The 20,541-nt window shown below is 65.0% G+C and overlaps 2 protein-coding genes across 2 annotated transcripts in view; one reads left to right on the forward strand and one right to left on the reverse strand.

Annotated features, from left to right (window-relative positions):
- Positions 1-1,851, forward strand: part of CEP72 (centrosomal protein 72) — a 28,956-nt gene extending 27,105 nt beyond the window's left edge. The window contains exon 13 of the mRNA XM_062212596.1: positions 1,665-1,851. The gene's annotated coding sequence lies outside the window, so the exon portion shown is untranslated. The remainder of the gene's footprint in view (positions 1-1,664) is intronic.
- Positions 1,838-20,408, reverse strand: TPPP (tubulin polymerization promoting protein). The gene is made up of 4 exons (XM_062212598.1): positions 20,351-20,408; positions 11,210-11,530; positions 4,958-5,111; positions 1,838-4,857 (listed from the first exon to the last, which is right to left on the reverse strand). Exons 2-4 carry the CDS (start codon positions 11,524-11,526, stop codon positions 4,663-4,665), a joined length of 666 nt encoding a protein of 221 aa, XP_062068582.1. The 5' UTR covers positions 11,527-11,530; positions 20,351-20,408; the 3' UTR covers positions 1,838-4,662.
- Between the last annotated feature and the right edge of the window lie 133 nt (positions 20,409-20,541).

Raw genomic sequence — 20,541 nt, forward strand, 5'->3', positions numbered from 1 at the left:
AAAGCATCTTCAGTCCCTATCTGTGCTGGGATGCTGTGGGATCTGTTCATTGGTACCTGGGTTCCTGGCTGTGGCCCCTCCAATGAGCTCACTCTGGCCAGCAGCCACGGGGTGGCCCCTCAGTGGGGCGACCTCTAGGGAGGGGCGGGGCTGAAGGTCCTGTGAGGGGAGAGCCAGGAAGCTCCTACCTCCCACGCCTTGTAGCATCCCTGGTAACAAACTGGTGAGTGTGAGTCAGTGTATCTCGGAGTTCTTTGACCCCAGGGATGGACATCTGGGGTTGGTGGGGGCAGTCTTGAGGGCCCCCTGGGGTGTTGCACTGGCTTGGGGCAGACCGTGTTGAGGTCTAATGGGGTTCAAGCTGCAGAACTGCCCACCTCGGTCACAGAAGTGCTGTGTGCTGAGCACGTAACTGCTGTCGTCACAGCCGTGAGACGACGCTGCTGTGTCAGTGTTGTGAAGGTCAGGTTCACTGTACACAAGTCAGTTACCCCAGTCCCTCTCACTGTCCCCCCACATGCCAGCCCCCGCCCCAGTATCTTGGCCCAATCCTGAGCCAAAGTCTCAGAGGAACTGAGGCCATTTGGGGTGCAGCACAGAGGAGCTGTGGCCGCAGTTGCTGCGTCGCGAGGTCAAGAGCCCGTTCCTCCTGTTGGACCCCAGTGTGGTGGAGCGGCTTAGGAAGTCTGTCAGCCACTGAGCTGCCGGGGCTCCGCCGCTGCAGCTGCGCGGCCTGTCCCTGTCCTCGGGAGTTGGTTCCTACAAGTTACGTGTCTCTGGATGGCCTAGTTTGTAGGTTTTTGGCACAAGCTTCATGGTCTTTCAGTGGTCTCGTGGCTTCAGCATTTGAGGTCTCGTCTCTGGCAGAGGTGTGGCGAGGCCCAGCAGCCTGGGGCAGGCCTTGGAGGTGGGGAGTCAGCCAGCCTCTAGCTGCTCCACACGGAGGACACCAGGCAGCCCTAGCCTGGTCCTGCCCACAGGGAGGTCCTCACTGAGCCATGTCCAGACTGACCTACTGGGCTGGCCCAGACCTGGCTCCCCGCCTTGCCTGCCTCTCCATCCCTCAGCACACCACCCCTTCACGGCGTCTGCTCCCCGCCCGCCCCTCTTGGTAGCAGGCATCTGAGTGTCTCGCTCAGCCCATCCCCTCAGAGGCCAGCCTGTGTCTGCGTCTCCATCTCTGTTGTATTTCCAGGCACGCTGAGGTGAGGGACTTAGTGGGCTGGAAATGATGCTCCGTGGTTGCGTGGTTTCTCCTGAATTGGTGTTTTAGATCTGCCCCCACTGTGCCGTTCCTGCTGCTCCGTGGGTCTTCCCATTGCACTCTGCTGCGTGCAAGCTCGAAACTTGGCTTTGTTCTTTCTATTACGAGTTTCTTCCATCCGTGCTGTCACCCACCTCCCGAGAACGTGAGTGACAGGGCCCAGGAGTTACTCCCCCCGCCCCGCACTCCCAGCCATTTCCTCTGGGCCACAGCTGCACTGGGGACTTCACGTCTGTTGGCACATTGCCTGCTTCTGTCTGAAAGCGGCTTGATTTCATCCTCATCTTGGAAACAGTTTGCTGCTCCTGTTGAGGACACTGCCCTGTTCAGGGGACTGCTGTGGTCGTCCATGGTGTGGTTCACAGGAGGTAAACCTCCCATTCTCCTCCCACTCCCCCAGGGCTGCCCCTGAACCAGACCTGGTGTCGAGCCTGACAGATGCTGGTCCCTCCGCCCCTCCTGCACTCGGGCCTGCAGCCGGCAGCAATAGGCTCCCCAGGACCAAGGTGAGCCCAGCCCTGAGATGCCACGCTCACGCTGTCCCGCAGGCTCCGGAGGAGAGCAAGCCAGGCTGTAACTCCTTTAATTCACCACTTTACCACGTTGACACACAGGACACCAACAGCAGACACGAGCGGTGTGCGCAGACACGAGCTGTTTCACTAAGGGCTGCAAGCGAGACCCCGGCCCTCGTCCAGAGGCGGCACGACGCCTTGCACCAGTCGCTCCTGGTGGCGGTGTGCCTGTCACGCACACAGCCCATCAACCGCTGAAGTGCTGTGTGCAGCGCTCCCCAGCGCTGACAGAACAGTGCAAAAATAGAGTGCTGATATATACACATAACTCTGTTTCCTTTCTCAGAAAGAACGTAGTGCAGGCCAGCAGGAGCACACACTCACTCTCCGCTCCCTCTCGGGTTCTGTTGCGCAGGGGCTTTGTCACTTGGCGTGGTTTAGTTTTTAAGAGGGCTGAAAGGTTAACTTAAGCATTGCTAAGTGCCTGTCGTAGTCCCAGCCTGCCCCCCCCCCCCCACCAGAGTGAGGAGTTGGTCGTGAGTGCTGGCAGGACACTAGCTCTGAGCTGTCCTCAGCAGGTGACCGGGAGCCCCCCCATGGCATGGGGTGCGGCAGAAAATGAACTTAGGCGAGCAGGCTGTCTGGGCGCGGGGCCGGGGGCCGGGACTTCTGTTACCCCTCTCTGCTCCAGTTGTGCGGCTGTGAGCCAGTAATCCCAAACCAGGCGGCCGGAGAGCCCACGGCGTGCCCGGAGCTGGCAGCCCCTGGGCCTGGGGGTGGGGCAGACAGGCGACGGGGTGGCTGCGGGTGCCGTGCGCCCACGTTTGCTGTGAGGGAGGGCGGGACACAGAAAAGGTAGAGTGCTCCAGTGTAAATGAGGCCCTGGCTGTGGACTGAGACGTGGCTGTCCCAGCCGACACGGCCCACTGGGCCATACAGAGATAAATAGGTGCCCTGGGAGAAAGCACGCTCAGCCACTCCTGCCTTTCACCGCCGGGTGCCGGAGCGCCTGCCGCACTGTGGCTCCCGGAGAACGGGGCTGCCCCTCCTGACAGACCCTGCCCCGGTCTCTGGGCTGCATGTAATTCTGTTTGACCAGGGTTGGTAGAGCTGTTTGGCATTGCACGCGCGCGCGCACACACACACACACACACTCGTGCATTTGTAACACTGGGACACCAAAGCGGCAGGTGACTGCACAGTGCAAACTGACGGGAGTCTGAGAGTCGGGGGCCTGGCTGGGGCGCATCCTGTCCTGGCCCACGTGTGTCTGAGGTGGCCTGCAGCTGGGGAGCAGTGCCCACGCCTGCGTGTGGGGTGGGGACGGAGCACTCGGCTCCCTTCACAGAACCCACGGCCATCAGGGTGCGCTCAGGCCGTCACCTCCAGGGCCTGACATGGGCGACCCTGCCGCTCGGGCTGCTCCAGCCAGCTGTGGGGTGACCTGGTGGCCTTGCCCTACGGGTGGTTCCTTTGCTGGGACCCAGCGTCCTCACTTGCCCCAAGGAGCTGGCCCTGGGAGCACCCTTTCTGCTGCATGGGCGGGAACCCTCCAGTGCCACTGTTTGATGTGATTAGGGGGAGGGGGCAGACTGCCTGGGAGTAAGAGGGAAGGAGAAAAGTGGCCTCGGGACCAGGATGCTGGGCAGGGCAGTGGACGAGGGTGTGGGGCAGCCTGGGCTTTTCCTAGGCTCAGGCCTCAGGGTGGGGGAGCAGCCATGCTCAGTGGCCACTGCACAAGGCCTTTTGCTCCCTCAGGCCGTGGCTGAATAATTAACACTGTTTGTCCTGGGTGAGGGTCTCAGGGAGGGCAGGAGCGAGGGCAGGGCAGGGGCAGCCAGGAATCGCCTCTAGGAGGAGCTGTGCTCAGCCTTCCGGGCTCCGTGGCCACGCGCAGGCACACTCTCCGCCAAGGGCACTATGGCAGTGAGGGGGGCAGCTCCGCTGTTGACTTGTGCTATGGGCCAGGCACGTGTGCAGGAACCGGGGCCCTGCCCTGAGTGGCCGTCTGCCCTGGACAGTCAGCAGTGGCCACGCGGCTCATGGGAGGTCTCCCCCAAGCTTCAGCAGGGCACACGTGAGGCTGTGTTCGTGCAAAGGGACAGTTGCTGTGGGGCCACTGGGACAGGGTGGCCCGTGCTGCCCACCCCGTGGGCCCTCCTTGTGTCTGGTGTCCTGCACTGCGCAGGTCCCAGAGAGGACAGAGGCAGCTGCTGCTCACAAGAGGCTTCAGAGAGAGACCCCCAGGCAGGCACGGGCACCACGCTGTGGGCAGCCGCTGGGCTGCACTGGGCCTCCAAGCCTGGGGCCCGGGGCCGGGGCGTCTGGGAACATGCAGCTGCCGCCGCCTCTCACTTTCCAGGAGAGCTGCGAGTGCCGTGGCTGCTCTCAGCGCAGCCCTGGTCTGTAGGCATGCACGTGAACACGTGTGTGACCCGCCCACCAGCATAGCTGCCAGGTGGCCTCTGCCCTGGAGGGCACGAGGAGCCCTTGGTGTCCCCGGGCTCACAGACGCCACCCACATCTTGTCCATGGTTGATGCTCCCGAAAGGTCGCTGCAGGGAGGTCAGTGTGGCCTCTGGTAGGGTCTGTCATTCTTGTCCCCATGCCCGCCGGCTCTTTGAAACGCTGCCGTTACCTGCAGACCGAGTGGCCAGGGTGCTGGGACCAGGAGAAGCAGCTGTCTGCTCCCAGCTCAGGGCGAGGGAGGCAAGGGAGGCAGGGTTGGTGAGTCAGGGCCTGAGCCTAGGGTGTGAGATGGGGTGCTGGGGCTACAGCCCAGGCACCCCTGTGCCCAGACGAGCGTAGGAATGTAATGAAGGGTGACGAGACGCGGTCCTGCTCCCAGGACACCTGCAGTGCCGCGGGCACTGGCGCGGAGCACTACTTGCCCCCCTGCACCTTTTGGTCATAGGTGCCCGCGTGCTTGTAGCCGGGCACGTAGCCCGACTCGTCCACCAGGTCCACACGGCCAGCCTTGCCTTTGCCCTTGCCCGACTGGTCGAAGCGTTCCTTGTGGGAGCCAGTGAACTTGGTGGTGTCGGTGAGCCGGGACACGGTGGGCGATGACACAGCTTTCTGCAGGGGCACAGGAGGAGAAGGGGTGTGGGCCTGGGGGACTGGGCCTGTGGCCCAAACTCTGTCAGTGCGCCCCGCCCCGCCCCACCCTGCCCCTTACCGTGACCCCCGAGATGATGGGCGCGCGGCCCTCCACCAGCCGGTGCACCTCACGCACAGCCTCCTCTGCGCTCTTGTCCTTGAAGCGCTTGCGGGCGAGCTCCTCCAGCGCCTCCTGGAACTGCTCGAAGGTGATGGTCCTACAGGCCTTCCCCCTGTAGGGACAGGCCGGGAGGTGAGCCCCTGCGGCCCAGGGAGATTCACAGGCAAGTGCTGGGGTCAGGAGTACCAGGGGCTGCTGTGACAGCATGCGGGGGGCTGGGGGTGGGAGCGGCTGGGCGGGACGGAGCTGTGTGTCCCCCTGTCACTGCCTGCTGGCTCGCACTTCATCCAGTCCTCCCACCGGGGTCATTCTGGCCGTTTCAGAAGGGCTCTGAGCTGCTGCTCTGGCTTTGGTAACTGTAGGGGAAGAGCATGTTTTTATTTTGATTGGATCTGTCCCAGCCAGTCTGATTCGGAGAGACTTAGAGCTCAGGTCGGATGGGGGCTCCAGCACTTCCCCGGGAGCCCAGCTGGCCACTAACAGCCAAATGGCTGAACCCTGCGAGTGCAGGGTCCTGAATGGCCCCAGCCAAAAGATGGCTGCCTCAGTGGGACCCCAGGGAGGTCTCCGTGAAGCCCCTGAGCAGAGGACCCAGCTGGAAGAGCAGTGTGGAGAAGCAGGAGCCACCGTGCCAGGCAAGGCTAGAGGTCTAGAGGGCCCCAGGGCCCCCACCGGGCAGCCTCTCCATCCCGAACCAGCTGGATCACTCTCCAGTCACAACCTGAAGCAGGTTCTAGAACACCCAGAAGGAAACCTCTGTGACTGAGGGTGTTGGGCAAAGATTTCTTAGAAATGACACCAACACAGTTGTTGCACAGTCAAAACAAGTGAACTGGACTTCAAAATGTTAAAAACCACACTCCTAAGACATAATTATGGGGACCAGCGTCGTGGTGTAGCAGGTAAAGCCGGGGCCTTGCAACATCTGAATCCCATCTGGGCGCTGGTTCGAGTCCTGGCTGCTCCACTTCAGATCCAGCTCTCTGCCATGGCCTGGGAAAGCACGGAAGACAGCCCAAGTGCTTGGGGCCCTGTACCCACGTGGGAGACCAGGATGAGGATCCTGGCTCCTGCCTGGCCTAGCCCCGGCCTGGCCACTGTGGCCATCTGGGGAATGAATCAGCGGATGGAAGGTGGGTGGATGAGATGTGTGTGCGTGTGTGTCTTCCTTCCTCTGTGTAACTCGGGGGGGGGGGGGGGGGGGGGAGACACCGTTAAGACTGAAGACAAGGAAAGGGTGAAGGGCTTGATACTGCAGCAAGAAAGCAGGATATTGGGCCCAGACCCTCGGCCACAGAGGCACACAGACCACAGACAAGTGGCTGCGCCAGGGACACAGTCGAAGTCCACAGCAGGTCTGGCCCACAGATGGCTCTGCGGGGAGGAGGTGCAGCACACATGGTGCCCGGCAGCCCACCCCTAGGTCTGATCAGACCAGAGAAACCAAGTGTGGGCCAGGGTTCATCACAGCTGCACTGACAACTACTGGAATCTAGAACCTGCCCACTCGGCAGTGTGAGAGGGCAAGACAGTGGCCAGCGTGGACACTGCTCTAACTGCTACCTGGAGGGCTCACACACTCCCCACACCTGTGTCCTCACCCCTACCTGGAGGGCTCACACACTCCCCACGCCTGTGTCCTCACCCCTACCTGGAGGGATCACACACACCCCACGCCTGTGCCCTCACCCCTACCTTCATGGTTCACACACTCCCCACGCCTGTGTCCTCACCCCTACCTGGAGGGCTCACACACTCCCCACGCCTGTGTTCTCACCCCTACCTGGAGGGCTCACACACTCCCCACGCCTGTGTCCTCACCCCTACCTGGAGGGCTCACACACTCCCCACGCCTGTGTCCTCACCCCTACCTGGAGGGATCACACACACCCCACGCCTGTGCCCTCACCCCTACCTTCATGGTTCACACACTCCCCACGCCTGTGTCCTCACCCCTACCTGGAGGGCTCACACACTCCCCACGCCTGTGTCCTCACCCCTACCTGGAGGGATCACACACTCCCCACGCCTGTGTCCTCACCCCTACCTGGAGGGATCACACACTCCCCACGCCTGTGTCCTCACCCCTACCTGGAGGGATCACACACTCCCCACGCCTGTGTCCTCACCCCTACCTGGAGGGATCACACACTCCCCACGCCTGTGTCCTCACCCCTACCTGGAGGGATCACACACACCCCACGCCTGTGCCCTCACCCCTACCTTCATGGTTCACACACTCCCCACGCCTGTGTCCTCACCCCTACCTGGAGGGCTCACACACTCCCCACGCCTGTGTCCTCACCCCTACCTGGAGGGATCACACACTCCCCACGCCTGTGTCCTCACCCCTACCTGGAGGGATCACACACACCCCACGCCTGTGTCCTCACCCCTACCTGGAGGGATCACACACTCCCCACACCTGTGCCCTCACCCCTACCTTCATGGTCCACACACTCCCCACGCCTGTGCCCTCACCCCTACCTGGAGGGATCACACACTCCCCACGCCTGTGTCCTCATCCCCACCTTCATGGTTCACACACTCCCCACGCCTGTGTCCTCACCCCTACCTCGAGGGCTCACACACTCCCCACGCCTGTGTCCTTACCCCTACCTGCAGGGATCACACACACCCCCCACGCCTGTGTCCTCACCCCTACCTCGAGGGCTCACACACTCCCCACGCCTGTGTCCTTACCCCTACCTGCAGGGATCACACACACCCCCCACGCCTGTGTCCTTACCCCTACCTCGAGGGCTCACACACTCCCCACACCCATGTCCTCACCCCTACCTGCAGGGCTCACACACTCCCCACGCCCATGTCCTCACCCCTACCTGCAGGGATCGCACGCACCCCGTGCTTGTGTTCGCCCTACCTGAGGGCTCACGCACCCCACGCCCGGGTCTTGGAGACAGCTCAGAGCTGGCTGAAGCCCCGTCAGCGGCGTGTTTGAGTCCTGTCTCACATCCTCACACCTCCTACGGTGGTGGGCTCTATGCCTGGAACATTTGGGTTTTTCTTCTTTTTTAAACTGAGTTCTTTTTGTAGCATTGGGAGGGGAGGGCAGAGAGGGACCTGGCTGGGCCAAGGAGGGGCCCCTGCACACCCTGCAGGACAGGGCCCAGGGATCAGGCCGGGCCGCCGGAGAGCAGGTGCCCCTGTCCTGGGAAGCGGGAGTGCCTGCTGCATCCCAGAACGTGACCCGCAGGAGGGGCTGCGTAGCGTCCTGGGGGCACCGTGTCTGTGTCTGGAGCGCTGGGCCTTGATTGGCATCAGCTGTGCCGTTCTTCCTCCCAGGCTCGGGGGTGTGGCTCCGAGGCCCCAGGCCTCCCAGGCACTCCCTGGCTGTGCCCCAGCCTGCTGACCACAGTGCAGCACCAGGCTGTGCACCAGGGTGCGGCACGGCTGGTGGAGGGGAGACACAAGGGCTCCTCCACTGCAGGCCACACTCAGGGCGGGGGGCTGGATGCTGGCTGTCCTGCACACGGTGCAGCAGGCCGTCCCTGGGCACCCCTGTGACCTCGGGGGGAGGGAGCCCCAGGTGCCTGTGCCCAGAGCAGTTCAGGAGGCAGGTGCTGGTCACAGGTCCCCCGAGAGGAACCAGGCTCTGAGCGAGGGCAGAGGTTGGAGCCTCCGGGGCCCCTCCCATCAGTGTCCTGTGGGTCTCCCAGGAACCCATACAGGCTGTGGAGCTAAGGGCGTGAGAGCCAGAGGTGCCCCACGGGAAGCTGGGATCCCGCACAGGTGTGGGGGCTTCTGGGGAAAGAGGACAACGAGGAGCTGCCCTTGTCTCTGCCGGCCACACGGGGCCCTCAGCTGCCCACCTTGGACCAATGGCTCTGACTTCTGGCTAGAGGTAGGTCCAGCGGCTTGGGTCACTGTCCTCGGGCACAGGCCTCTTAGTGCTGCCCCGGGTGGCCACTAGAGGGCCCCAGAGAAACAGGAATGGGACTCCAGCCCGGGAGAAGCGCTCAGCACCCTGGAGTCTCTGAGGCCAGCTTGTGGCCATGCCGAGAGGTGGAGCCTGGGGGTGGGGGGTGGGGAGCAGGGACAGACCTCATGGGGGGTGGGGGTGGGGTGGGCCTGGCTTTTTTCAGACAGGCAGATGTCAGAGCTGCCCCAACACACTCCAGCAGGGGCTCTCCTGACCTCCGTTTTGCCCCCGGGCACAGCTGGCCTCCACCCACGCGCCTTTGTCAGAGGCGGTGGTAGCTGTGGCCGTAGCTGCACCCAGGTGCTCCACACCCCCCACACTGAGCCGTCGCCCTCCCTGCACAGCGTGTGTGGGTGCGGAGCAGGCCTGGAGCAGAGACCCCGCCCAGCCCTCCCCCTGCACCCCTGCAGGCCAGGGCAAGGCCGCGGACCCTTGCTCAGGATCCGGGGGCACAGGCTGGGACCGGTAGGCGCACACAGGCACACACACGCACGCAGAGGTGGTGTCCCCGGCAGCCCTGCCTGTGCGTGTGGGCGGGGTCTGCCCGCAGTGGTCTTCAGCGGCGAGACGTGTGTTTGAAACCCGGCGCATAGTAACAGCCAAACAAGCAACTGCGGCCATGGCGACCGGGCCCCAACAAAGGCCGCAGATGCCCCGGCTGGCACGCGGCCCACGCAGCCACGGCAACCACTGGGAAACAAACGCTGGCGTCTCTCCCCAGCTGGCGACTTCCTGGAGGTACCTGAGCGACCCTTCCCCACGACAGAGCAGGCTCAGCCCTGCCCTTCCTGGCAGCTCTGCAGGTCCCTGCGGGACCCCCATTCCCTCCTGGAACCTCCTGCACGCTGGGAGGACCCTGGGCGGGGCCAGGCCAGCACCTGCAGGGGGACAGCACGGCCCGCGGCGTTCCCTCAGCCCAGGCGCCTGCACGAATGGATGCCCGGGTTGTGGTGGCCTGGGTCCCTCCCGGTGCAGACACAGCTGCCTGCTCCTCAGCTCGCGGCCTCAGGTCCCTGAGTCCCAGCACACCAATGAGCCAGGTGAGAACGCACGTCGCACACGTGGGGGGGGTGGCGGCTGGAAGGCCACTCTGCAGGAGGAACAGCACCTGACAGCGTGGGGTGGTGTCTGGCCCGGCCTGAGCCAGTCTTGCCCGCCTCCACTCCTGGGCCCAGGCTCCCACATCTGCTGCTGTCCTGGCTACACTGTCAATCAAGGGAAGCCACGCCTAGGGGTGCAGGGAGAGGCTGGGTCCAGCCCCACACCCACTGCAGCCACAGGAGCAGCTGCAGGACCCAGGATGTTCAAGGCTGGGGCCAGCAGAGGGCCCGGGCCACCCCTTGCGAGGCCATCTGTTGGCAAGGGCCTGGCAAGGTGAGACACCTGCTCTGCCTGGGCAGTGTTAATGTGACCCCGCCCACTCCACGAGGTGACACGGCTGCCGGCACACATCCCCTTGGCCCAGTGAGAACTCGGCACCAGGACCAGGGCAGTGCTCTGGTCACGTGGGCCCAGCACAGGAGAGAGGCTGCTGGTACCATCCCCAAGCACAGCTTCCCAAACCCAAGACCCCTTCTGCCTGCAGTGCACGGGCGTCCAGGCTCCTGTGGGACCAGCCTCCTCCCCCAGGGCCTCTCTGCTTCCCCAAAGACAGGCAGCCCCTCCCTGGCCCGTGCTCGGTCACCCTGGTCCACCACAGTGATGGCTGCCCCTCGGCATCAGGGTGGGAAAGGCAGCAAGGAGGCGTGGCACCTGGGGTGCCTGTGTGACAGCTGGAGGCCACGCCCACAGAGCATGCCCCATACCAGGGCCGAGACGGGCACAAACGGGCTGGGACAGCTGGGACAGTGTCACTGCTCTCAGGTGTGAGGGGTGTCGAGGAAGGCAGGGAAAACGTCCTTGAGCCTCAGGGATGCTGGGGTGACAGGAGGGGGGGTGCAGGGCCTCCGGGAACTGCACAGAACTGAGGAGAAGGCGTGTACGCGCCTGTGCACGCCGTCCCGCCAAGCCTGCAGGTGCACACCAGGGCTCTTCTCTGGAACCTGAGGCCTGGGGGTTGCAGGGGCCAGGGTGGGCATGTGCTGTCCTGGGCGGGCACTGTGGCTTAGCACACAGCCCAGTAAGTCCAGAATGCCCCGGGAGCCCCACACCCTCTCTGAGCCTGACTTCTGGGCCAGCTCAGGCCAAGCAAACCCAGCCAGGGGGCTCGGGAGTGGGCCCGGGCCCTGAGAGCCGCTGGGCTGGGACACAGCCATGCGCACACTCACTTGATCTTGCTGAAGACAATGTCCACGTCGGTGACCGTCACGTTCTTCCCGTCGATCACCTGGCAGTCCCGGCACAGCTTGGACCAGTTCTTGCCATGCATCTCCTTCCCGGTGGCCCTGGTGTCCCCGTGGACTGCAAACCGGCGGAAGGCTTCCTCCAGGGCACTGAGCTCTGGGGCTGCGGCAGCCGCCCCCTCAGGGCCACCGTCAGACTCCAGAGACAGCCTCTTGGCTGCCTTGTCCTTTGTGGGCTCCCCTGGGGACTTGGGGGGTGTCTTGTTGGCGGCTTTGGCTGCCTTGGCCTTGCTGTCAGCCATGATGCTGGGGAGGAGAAAGGAGACATGAGTCCCAGTGCCCCGCACTGCGGGGCCGCAGGCTGTACCCCGGAGCCAGGCTGCTGGACAGCAGGGCGCTGTCCCTCCCAGCACCATGGCCTGCTGGCGACAGCAGATCCTGTGCCTGCAGCCACAGGGCCCCCAAAGCCACTCCTGCTCCGCCACGTCCCCAAGGCGGCCTCCTCGGGGAGGGGCCACAGCCACTCTCACCCTCAGCGCTGAGCCATGTGGCCCCTATGTGGGTTGTCCCAGAGCCCAGTGTGTGCAGTGGGCAGCTCTCTGTGGACTTGGAAGTGGCCGTCCCCATGGGACTAAGAGGGCCGTGCTGCTCCAGCTGGGCTCGCCAGGGCCTCGGGGATGCAGGTAGCCACATCTGACCACGCCGTCCCCTGCCCCCATGGGCAGCCAGCCTGACTCAACGGGCATGGCCAGTTCGGCCCCCAGGGTGGGGCTTCCCAGGGCTCCCGAGGTCCTCGAAGGGTGCACACAGCCCTGGGAAGCCGGGTTCTGGCCACAGCACAGCCCTCCTCTTGGGGACCTGTGGTGCTGCACAGTCCACACACAGCCAGCACCACCCTGTGGGAGGGAGGCACGGCCCCACCCCAGCCCCCTTCCCAGGAGTGGCACAGAAAGTGTGAGGTGGCCTCGAGCAAGCCAGGGCCTGCACTGCGGCGTTTGGTGCACGAGTACCAGCCCCACTTCCCACCCGGCTTCCTGCTGACGCACAGCCTGGGGGGCAGTGGCTGGCGGCCCGCGGACCTGGGCCCCTGTCACCCCAAGGGAGCTCTGGGTGGAGCTGTGGGCATCTGGGGAGTGAACCAGCAGACAAGCTCTTTGTGGCTCACAAGTATTTTTTAAAAGAAAGCTTTGCACCTCAACCCCCAAGCCCCACAGCGGGTGGCAGGTGTGGCCTAGCGAGAACTAAAACCCTTGGTACACCAGACTGCAGGCAGAGGCCCCGGGGGGACAGCAGGCCCCACCCTCCTGGCCTGGGGGTGGGGCAGGGGCCCAGGGCGGCTGTGCCTCGCCCAGACTCTGAGCCAGCAGCAGGTGCTCTGTGCACGGCCCCGCAGGTTACGACAGGAGGACTGGACAGGACCACAGAGGCCCTGTCTTTTGGGGGACGCAAGGGGACCGGGCCATAAGCACAAGGACAGCTCCACTGAGGGACCACACACACGCCAGTCTGCAGAGGGAGCAGGGACGGCCAGGGCCCTGGCCACGCCCTGAGGGAAAGCGCCTCCCACTGTCCACTTTCACACCCACGTCCACTGCCTGCAGCCAGACACTGAGGACATCTGCTGGGTGAGGGCTCAGGGGCTCGGCCCCTGCCCTGCGGGGACACAGCCCACATCAGCAGGGGCCTGCACAGGACTCCTGGCTGCCACCCAACCGGGGAGACAGCCAGCAGCTGCCCAGACCACCACGGGCCTGGGAGGGCAGTCTGGGAAAACGAGAGTTGGCAGGCGTTCTGAGGGCTCCACTCCTGGGCCTGGAACATCCCGGCGTGGCCACGGCCACAGGACCAGGCTCCACGGCAGGAGCCAACAGGCGCCCTGGGTCCCAGGGTGGTGCTGAGGCTGTCCTGGGACACCGAGGGGCCACGTCCTGCTCTGTGCTAGCTGGTTCTGTGTTGTCCTGAGTGAGCAATCCCTCCATAAAACACAGAGGACTAAGCAGAGAGCACACGACGCCTCCTGCCGCTGTGCGCTCGGGACCGGCAGAGCTGTGGGGAGGGCGCGGTGGGACACAGGACACAGCCCAGGGCACGGAGGGGGGGGGTGCGCATGTGTGCTTGTGCGTACGCACGGTGTCCACAGGTGTGTGCATCCCCACGCGTATATGCACGTGTTGGTCATGTGTGTGCCTGTGCACACGCCTGTGTGCAATGTCTACAGGGGTGTGCGTGTGCACACGTATCTGCTCATGTGTGTGCAGTGTCTACAGGGGTGTGCGTGTGCACACGTATCTGCTCACGTGTGTGCAGTGTCTACAGGGGTGTGCGTGTGCACACGTATCTGCTCATGTGTGTGCAGTGTCTACAGGGGTGTGCGTGTGCACACGTATCTGCTCACGTGTGTGCAGTGTCTACGGGGTGTGCGTGTGCACACGTATCTGCTCACGTGTGTGCAGTGTCTACAGGGGTGTGTGTGCACACGTATCTGCTCACGTATGTGCAGTGTCTACAGGGGTGTGCGTGTGCACACGTATCTGATCACGTATGTGCAGTGTCTACAGGGGTGTGCGTGTGCACACGTATCTGCTCACGTGTGTGCAGTGTCTACAGGGGTGTGCGTCTACACACGTATCTGCTCACGTGTGTGCAGTGTCTACAGGGGTGTGCGTCTGCACACGTATCTGCTCACGTGTGTGCAGTGTCTACAGGGGTGTGCGTCTACACACGTATCTGCTCATGTGTGTGCAGTGTCTACAGGGGTGTGCGTCTGCACACGTATCTGATCACGTGTGTGCAGTGTCTACAGGGGTGTGCGTCTACACACGTATCTGCTCACGTGTGTGCAGTGTCTACAGGGGTGTGTGTGTGCAAATGTATCTGCTCACGTGTGTGCAGTGTCTACAGGGGTGTGCGTCTACACACGTATCTGCTCACGTGTGTGCAGTGTCTACAGGGGTGTGTGTGTGCACACGTATCTGCTCACGTGTGTGCAGTGTCTACAGGGGTGTGCGTCTACACACGTATCTGCTCACGTGTGTGCAGTGTCTACAGGGGTGTGTGTGTGCACACGTATCTGATCACGTGTGTGCAGTGTCTACAGGGGTGTGTGTGTGCACACGTATCTGCTCATGTGTGTGCAGTGTCTACAGGGGTGTGCACACGTATCTGCTCACGTGTGTGCAGTGTCTACAGGGGTGTGCACACGTATCTGCTCACGTGTGTGCAGTGTCTACAGGGGTTTGCGTCTGCAAACGTATCTGCTCACGTGTGTGCAGTGTCTACAGGGGTGTGCGTGTGCACACGTATCTGCTCACGTGTGTGCAGTGTCTACAGGGGTGTGCATACGTATCTGCTCACGTGTGTGCAGTGTCTACAGGGGTGTGCGTCTACACACGTATCTGCTCATGTGTGTGCAGTGTCTACAGGGGTGTGCATACGTATCTGCTCATGTGTGTGCAGTGTCTACAGGGGTGTGCGTCTACACACGTATCTGCTCATGTGTGTGCAGTGTCTACAGGGGTGTGCATGTGCACACGTATCTGCTCATGTGTGTGCAGTGTCTACAGGGGTGTGCATGTGCACACGTATCTGCTCATGTGTGCAGTGTCTACAGGGGTGTGCGTGTGCACACGTAACTGCTCATGTGTGTGCAGTGTCTACAGGGGTGTGCGTGTGCACACGTATCTGCTCATGTGTGCAGTGTCTACAGGGGTGTGCACACGTATCTGCTCATGTGTGTGCAGTGTCTACAGGTGTGTGCGTGTGCACACGTATCTGCTCATGTGTGTGCAGTGTCTACAGGGGTGTGCACACGTATCTGCTCACGTGTGTGCAGTGTCTACAGAGGTGTGTGTCTGCACACGTATCTGCTCATGTGTGTGCAGTGTCTACAGGGTGTGCGTGTGCACACGTATCTGCTCACGTGTGTGCAGTGTCTACAGGGGTGTGTGTGTGCACACGTATCTGCTCACGTGTGTGCAGTGTCTACAGGGGTGTGCGTCTACACACGTATCTGCTCATGTGTGTGCAGTGTCTACAGGGTGTGCGTGTGCACACGTATCTGCTCACGTGTGTGCAGTGTCTACAGGGTTGTGCGTGTGCACACGTATCTGCTCACGTGTGTGCAGTGTCTACAGGGGTGTGTGCACATATCTGCATGTATGTGCTTGTGCATGTGTGTGCATGTGCATGTGTAGCTTCCTTGCACTCGTGTGGACAGTGAGGAGAATGGGCTTAGACAGAAACAGCGTTCTGACGGACAGTGAGTGCTCCCCCCCGGCCCCCTCACACTCCCGAGCCCGCACTCCTGTACCAGCGAAGTGAGCCCCCTCTAGCTGTGGGGCCCCCACTCCCAGGAGGGGTCCTGCCCCTCGCCCAGGTGCGCGTCCCATGTGCCCACAGTGGGTCCTGTGCTCCTGCCCCAGACCCCGGAGCGGACGCCCCTTGCCACAGGACGAAGCCTTTGCTGACGGGGGAGGCAGGGACTCTGGGCTGCCCCCCCCCAGGGACTTCTGAGTTACCTGCTTTGCACGTTCAAGGAGGCCTTGGGGAGGGCAGGAGAGGCCTGGGGTGGAATTACAGCCAGGAGGGGCACTGCCCGGGGAGCAGTTTCGCAGGTGGCGCTCCGGCCCCCAGAAGCTGGGCCCCAGGCCTCAGAATGAGTCTCCCGGCCTCCTGGCCCCAACACCTGGTACAGACCCACAGGGACAGGCCACGGGGACCTCAGGAGGACTGGTGTGGGGTCAGCGGGGCCAGCTGCTGCTCTAGAGGCAGCCTGGGTGCCTTCCTGGCCCCTGTCCTGGGGTGGGACCTGCCCTGAGCGTGAGGTGCCTTACCCGAGCTCCCCTGCCTCTGGTGACCAGGTGTCCCTCCTCCTCTGTCCCCCCCACCCCCCGGCAGTCCTGCCCCTCCACGGGGCCGAGAAACCCTGCACGAAGCAGTCCTGAACTGCCTGCCTGGTGCCCACGTGGGATGAGCCCACCCACTCCCCATGCCCCCACATAGCAGCAAGGGCTCCGGGGGTGGCCAGGGCCACGCTCACCCCAGAAAGGCCCAGAGGTCTGGGATCCGGGGTGACCAAGGCTGTAGAGCCAGGCTGCCGGCTGCCCTGCTCTGAACCCCCGAAGCCGCAGCCCAGACCCCAGGATGGCCCGACTGCACTCAGGGTCTCCCCTAGGCACCCGTCCCCAACCTCCCTCTCCACTCTCGGGGCTGGGAGCTGGGGGTGGGAGCCAGGGGCAGGGGCTGGCAGGTTTCGGGAGGAACCAGTGTCTTGGGTTGACTGACAGTCACTGTCAGCAGGGCGTAGGGGAGGGAGGTGGGGGGGGGGGCTTCAGGCAGCATAGGAGTCAGGGGGGCACTCCAGGCAAGTGGGGGGCTCCCAGTGGGGTCCCCAGTTCTCAGCCCCTCCGTCACTCCCCTGCAAATGCTCAGCCTCAGAGGGGCTTGTCGGGTGGGTACCGCATGGCCAGGGCCCCCTGTGTCCCTACACTCAGGTGTGTTGGGGCCGCAGCAGGGGCCACAGGGGCCTTGCGGGCCCTGGGGGTGAGTGCCCTGACCCTCACAACAGCCCCGAGCTGCGGGAGAGGGAGAGGAAGGGGAGCAGGGTCCTGGCCGTGGGAGCAGAGGGGACAGGACAGGAACAGCCCCTGGAGAAACCCGGAGCGCAGACCCCTGACCCACCTGAGTGAGAGCCGAGCCTGCTGTGGGCACACGGGGAGGCCTGGGCCAGAAGCGGATGTCACCTCGGCGCTGGCCTCCCTCCTCAGTCCTGGCCCCTGGGACCGGGAGACCCCAGACCCCAGGGGAGGCCCAGCCCTTCCAACGTCAGGGGGAGGTGGGGCTGCAGCCCCAGGGGAACAAAAGCGGCTCAGAGCAGGGCAGGACGGCCCCCACCCCGCCCCGGGACACCCGGTGTGAGCGGCCGCTGGCTACCCCGGGCAGCACAAAGCTGGCATTTTCTGAGTCTGTAGAAGCCCAGGCCGCCGTGCGATGCGGCGCCATCGCCCTGGGCACCTGCACTGACACAATCAGAGGCCACAGCCCTCGGGCAGGCGTGACCAGGGCTGCCCGGCCACCCCGAGGACCAGAGGCAGAGGCCACAGCCCTCGGGCAGGCGTGACCAGGGCTGCCCGGCCACCCCGAGGACCAGAGCCCGAGCCACAGGCCAGGTCACCCCACGGGGGCCTTCACTCTGCAAAGCACAGCACGCGGGGGCCCGGAGGGGATTCCTGGGCAAGGTGGCGCCGCCTGCCCGTGGCCTGCCGTGGCCTGCCAGGACCTGCGTCCAGGGTGCTGCTCCCACCGACCCTCGGCCTGAGCCCCGAGAACGCGGTCGCTTCAGAGGCGACCACGGGGTCCTGGACGCACGGCCGGGGTCGGCAGCCGGCTCCTCACCGCGGGCTGGAGGTGAGGGATTGAACCCTGAGCTCTCCCCGGTGGCCAGCCTGGTTCCCAGGCTCACCTGTGGAGGGCGCACAACCAGCCGAGTCGGCGGCCTGAGGCCCGCGGTCACAGTCAGCATCGAGGGTCCTCCCACACCAGCCCCCAACACAGCAAAGAGCGCTGGCGGCCACCCAGGTGCCACGGGGCAGCCAGGCCCTCACGCTCACCCTCTCACCAGAGGACATCATGGCACCTTCTGGTGGCCGGTCCCTCCTGACGTCAGCCCAGCTGCTGTCCCCGGGCACCCCAGGGGCTGCATGCGGCAGGGCGATGGCCGGGGGCCATGTCCACGCCTGTGCCCGCCTGGCTCCAGGTGTTGCTTTCTGCCACAGGTACACAGGTGGCCCGGGGCAGAGGGCACACAGGGCCAGGGCGGGGCCGGGGGCAGCGGGGAGCGGCGCGGCCCTGCCCACATCCCAGCACTGGACTTTGAGGCTCTGGGCCGGTGTGCGTCGTGTGTGACAGCAGGGGCGGAAGGGACAGTGCCCTTCAGGGAAGCGACACAGCGGTCAGAGACCGGGCCGGGCAGAGGGTGTCCCAGAGGCCCTGGGAGCTCAGCGGAAGCTTAAAGGAGGCGGTGCCTCGGGTGGGGACAGAGGGGGACAGGCGGATGGCGTGAGACCCTGCCCGGGTGGCCTGTTAGAAGCAGCGTGTGACAGGGCACAGAGGGAGCACAGTCTCTCACTGGGGACACACGGCCCCCTGGCCCTGCACCCCAACAGCCAGCAGCTTCACCCATCAGTGCCAAGAAAGAGACCAGCAGCCGCGGGTACCGGATGCAGCACTGAACGAACCCAGCTCCGGGGACAGCAGCACCATCTCACGTGTCAAGGCTGAGACCCAGCCAAGGGGTGGGTGTGGTGCCGCTGGGCAGGCAGCCCCTCGGGACACCTGTATCCCAGCCCACGGCCCCCCTGGTCCCCGTCCCGGCTCCGTGACTGACCCAGCTCCCTGCCAAGGCCCCGGGAGGCGGCAGGCATGGCCCGGGGGTCCCACGTCGGAGCCCCAGATGGAGCTCTGAGCTCCTGGGTCCAGCCAGGCCCAGCCCTGACTGCATTGAGGAGTGAACCAGCGAGGGAAGTTCTCTCCCTCCCTCTCCATTCTCTCTCTCTGTTGCTATGCTTCTCAAGTAAGCGAAAATAAACAAATAAACACCAAATAACGGCCACGGGGAAACCCGAAAGGCGGTGAGACTGTGGCGGGGAGCAGGACCCTCCGCCCGCACTGCCCCATCCCGGCTCCAGCTGGACCCAGCCGCCCAGGGAGACGGCCGCCACCCAGGACTCAAGGTGGGCACCGGCGCCTGAGGGGCCGGCCCCCGTTCCCCAGCCGCACAGCCCTGGACCGGGGGCCTGGGACGGCAGGAAGTGTGCAGGCTGCGGGCTGCGGGGTCTGGAGGAGGGGCCCTGCTTCTTATCAGTCTGGAAGTGGAGACTCCCCGAGGCCAGGGGGGCCCAGGTGTCCTCACTGCAGGCTTGGCACAGGCACACCTACCCTCCCCCTTCACAAATCCTATCAGAGGAAAAGCCGGGTGGCCGGTGCTCGCGCTGGGGCGGCACCGAAGGCACAGACGTCTTAGCCTCCCTTGGAAGCCACTCCAGTTCCTCCCCTGGGAAAGCTGGGCCGGGACGTGCGGACATTCGATACAGCTCACAGTCGGGGTCACGGCGGATCAGCCCTGAGCCCCAAGAAACACACCGGGGACAGCTGCTGTGTGCTCCCCGGGGCTCCAGCCCTGCCCAGAGCCTGGCTGCGGCGGGGGCTGCTGGAGCCAAGGCCCCCCTGGAGAGGGGCCGGGAGCTGGGGCGCAGGGGCGCGCGGGGGCCCCCCTCTCACAGAGCAGCTGGTGTCCTCAGGAGGCCAAGTCCGAGCCCCTGCAGGGCTGGGCCCCGGGCGCAGCTCCACCCCTTCCTCCAGGAAGCCCCTCTCCCCAGGGCGGGTGTGGATCTTCCTGCCAGGGGCAGCACCTGCCTGGGTGAGGGTTGGGGGTCCCGGGCGGGCTGGCTCGGCTCTGCGGGCTCCCGGCTGCAGGCGGGGCGCAGGGCCAGGCCGGACACCTCCCTCCGGCGCCCAGGTCTGCGGTGCGCCACAGCTGCGGCCGCTCGGCGGCTGGAACCAGGCCCCGCCCGGGCTGGCGCCGCCTCTCCGGAGGAAGCTTTTAATTGTCGGCCTCTCTTGCGGGCGGCGCACGGGCCTCTGCGGTGACGGTGCCTTTAATTTGCTCCGTGAGCGTCGCCCGGGCCGCGCGCGTTTCCCACAGTGCGCACGAACGGCCGCGCGCTGCGGCGCAAACACCTGCGTGCGGCAGCCCCGCTGGAGGGCCGCCCGCCCCCGCCGACCTCCGGGGCCCGGGCCGCACCAAGCCCTTCCCGGGGCGCGCGCGGGGCCCGGCGGCGCGGCAGCCCAGGGAGGCCTCGGCGGCGGCCCCGGCTTCAGCGCCGGACGCCCGAAGCCGCCTCGGGACACACGGAGCTCGGGTCACCGGCGAGGGCCAGGCGGCCCGGGCCCCAGGGGCACCGCGCGCAGATCCCGCGGGGGGTGCCGCTCGTCCTCAAGGTCCGGACCGGCCCCCGCCCGGCGGGGACAGCGCGAAGCCCTCGCTCGCTCGCGGGAAACCTGGAACCCAGGGGCCCTGCAGCGGGGCGCTCACCCCGGCTGCGGCGACGGCGCCCGCGCCTCGCTTACCTGCGCGCACCTGTGCTCACCGCCGCGACCCGGGGGGCGTTCCCGAGGGTGCGCCCCCTCCCGGGCCCTCCACGGCCCGCACCTCCCGAATCACCAGGCCTCGGCGCCCCTGCGCGCCCCCGGGAGCGGCCTGGGCAGCCCGCAGCCCGCAGCCCGGCGGCTCAGCTCGGGACGCGGTGACGGCAGCGCCG

The sequence above is a fragment of the Lepus europaeus genome, chromosome 15 (genome assembly GCF_033115175.1).
Source record: "Lepus europaeus isolate LE1 chromosome 15, mLepTim1.pri, whole genome shotgun sequence".
NCBI lineage: Eukaryota > Metazoa > Chordata > Mammalia > Lagomorpha > Leporidae > Lepus > Lepus europaeus.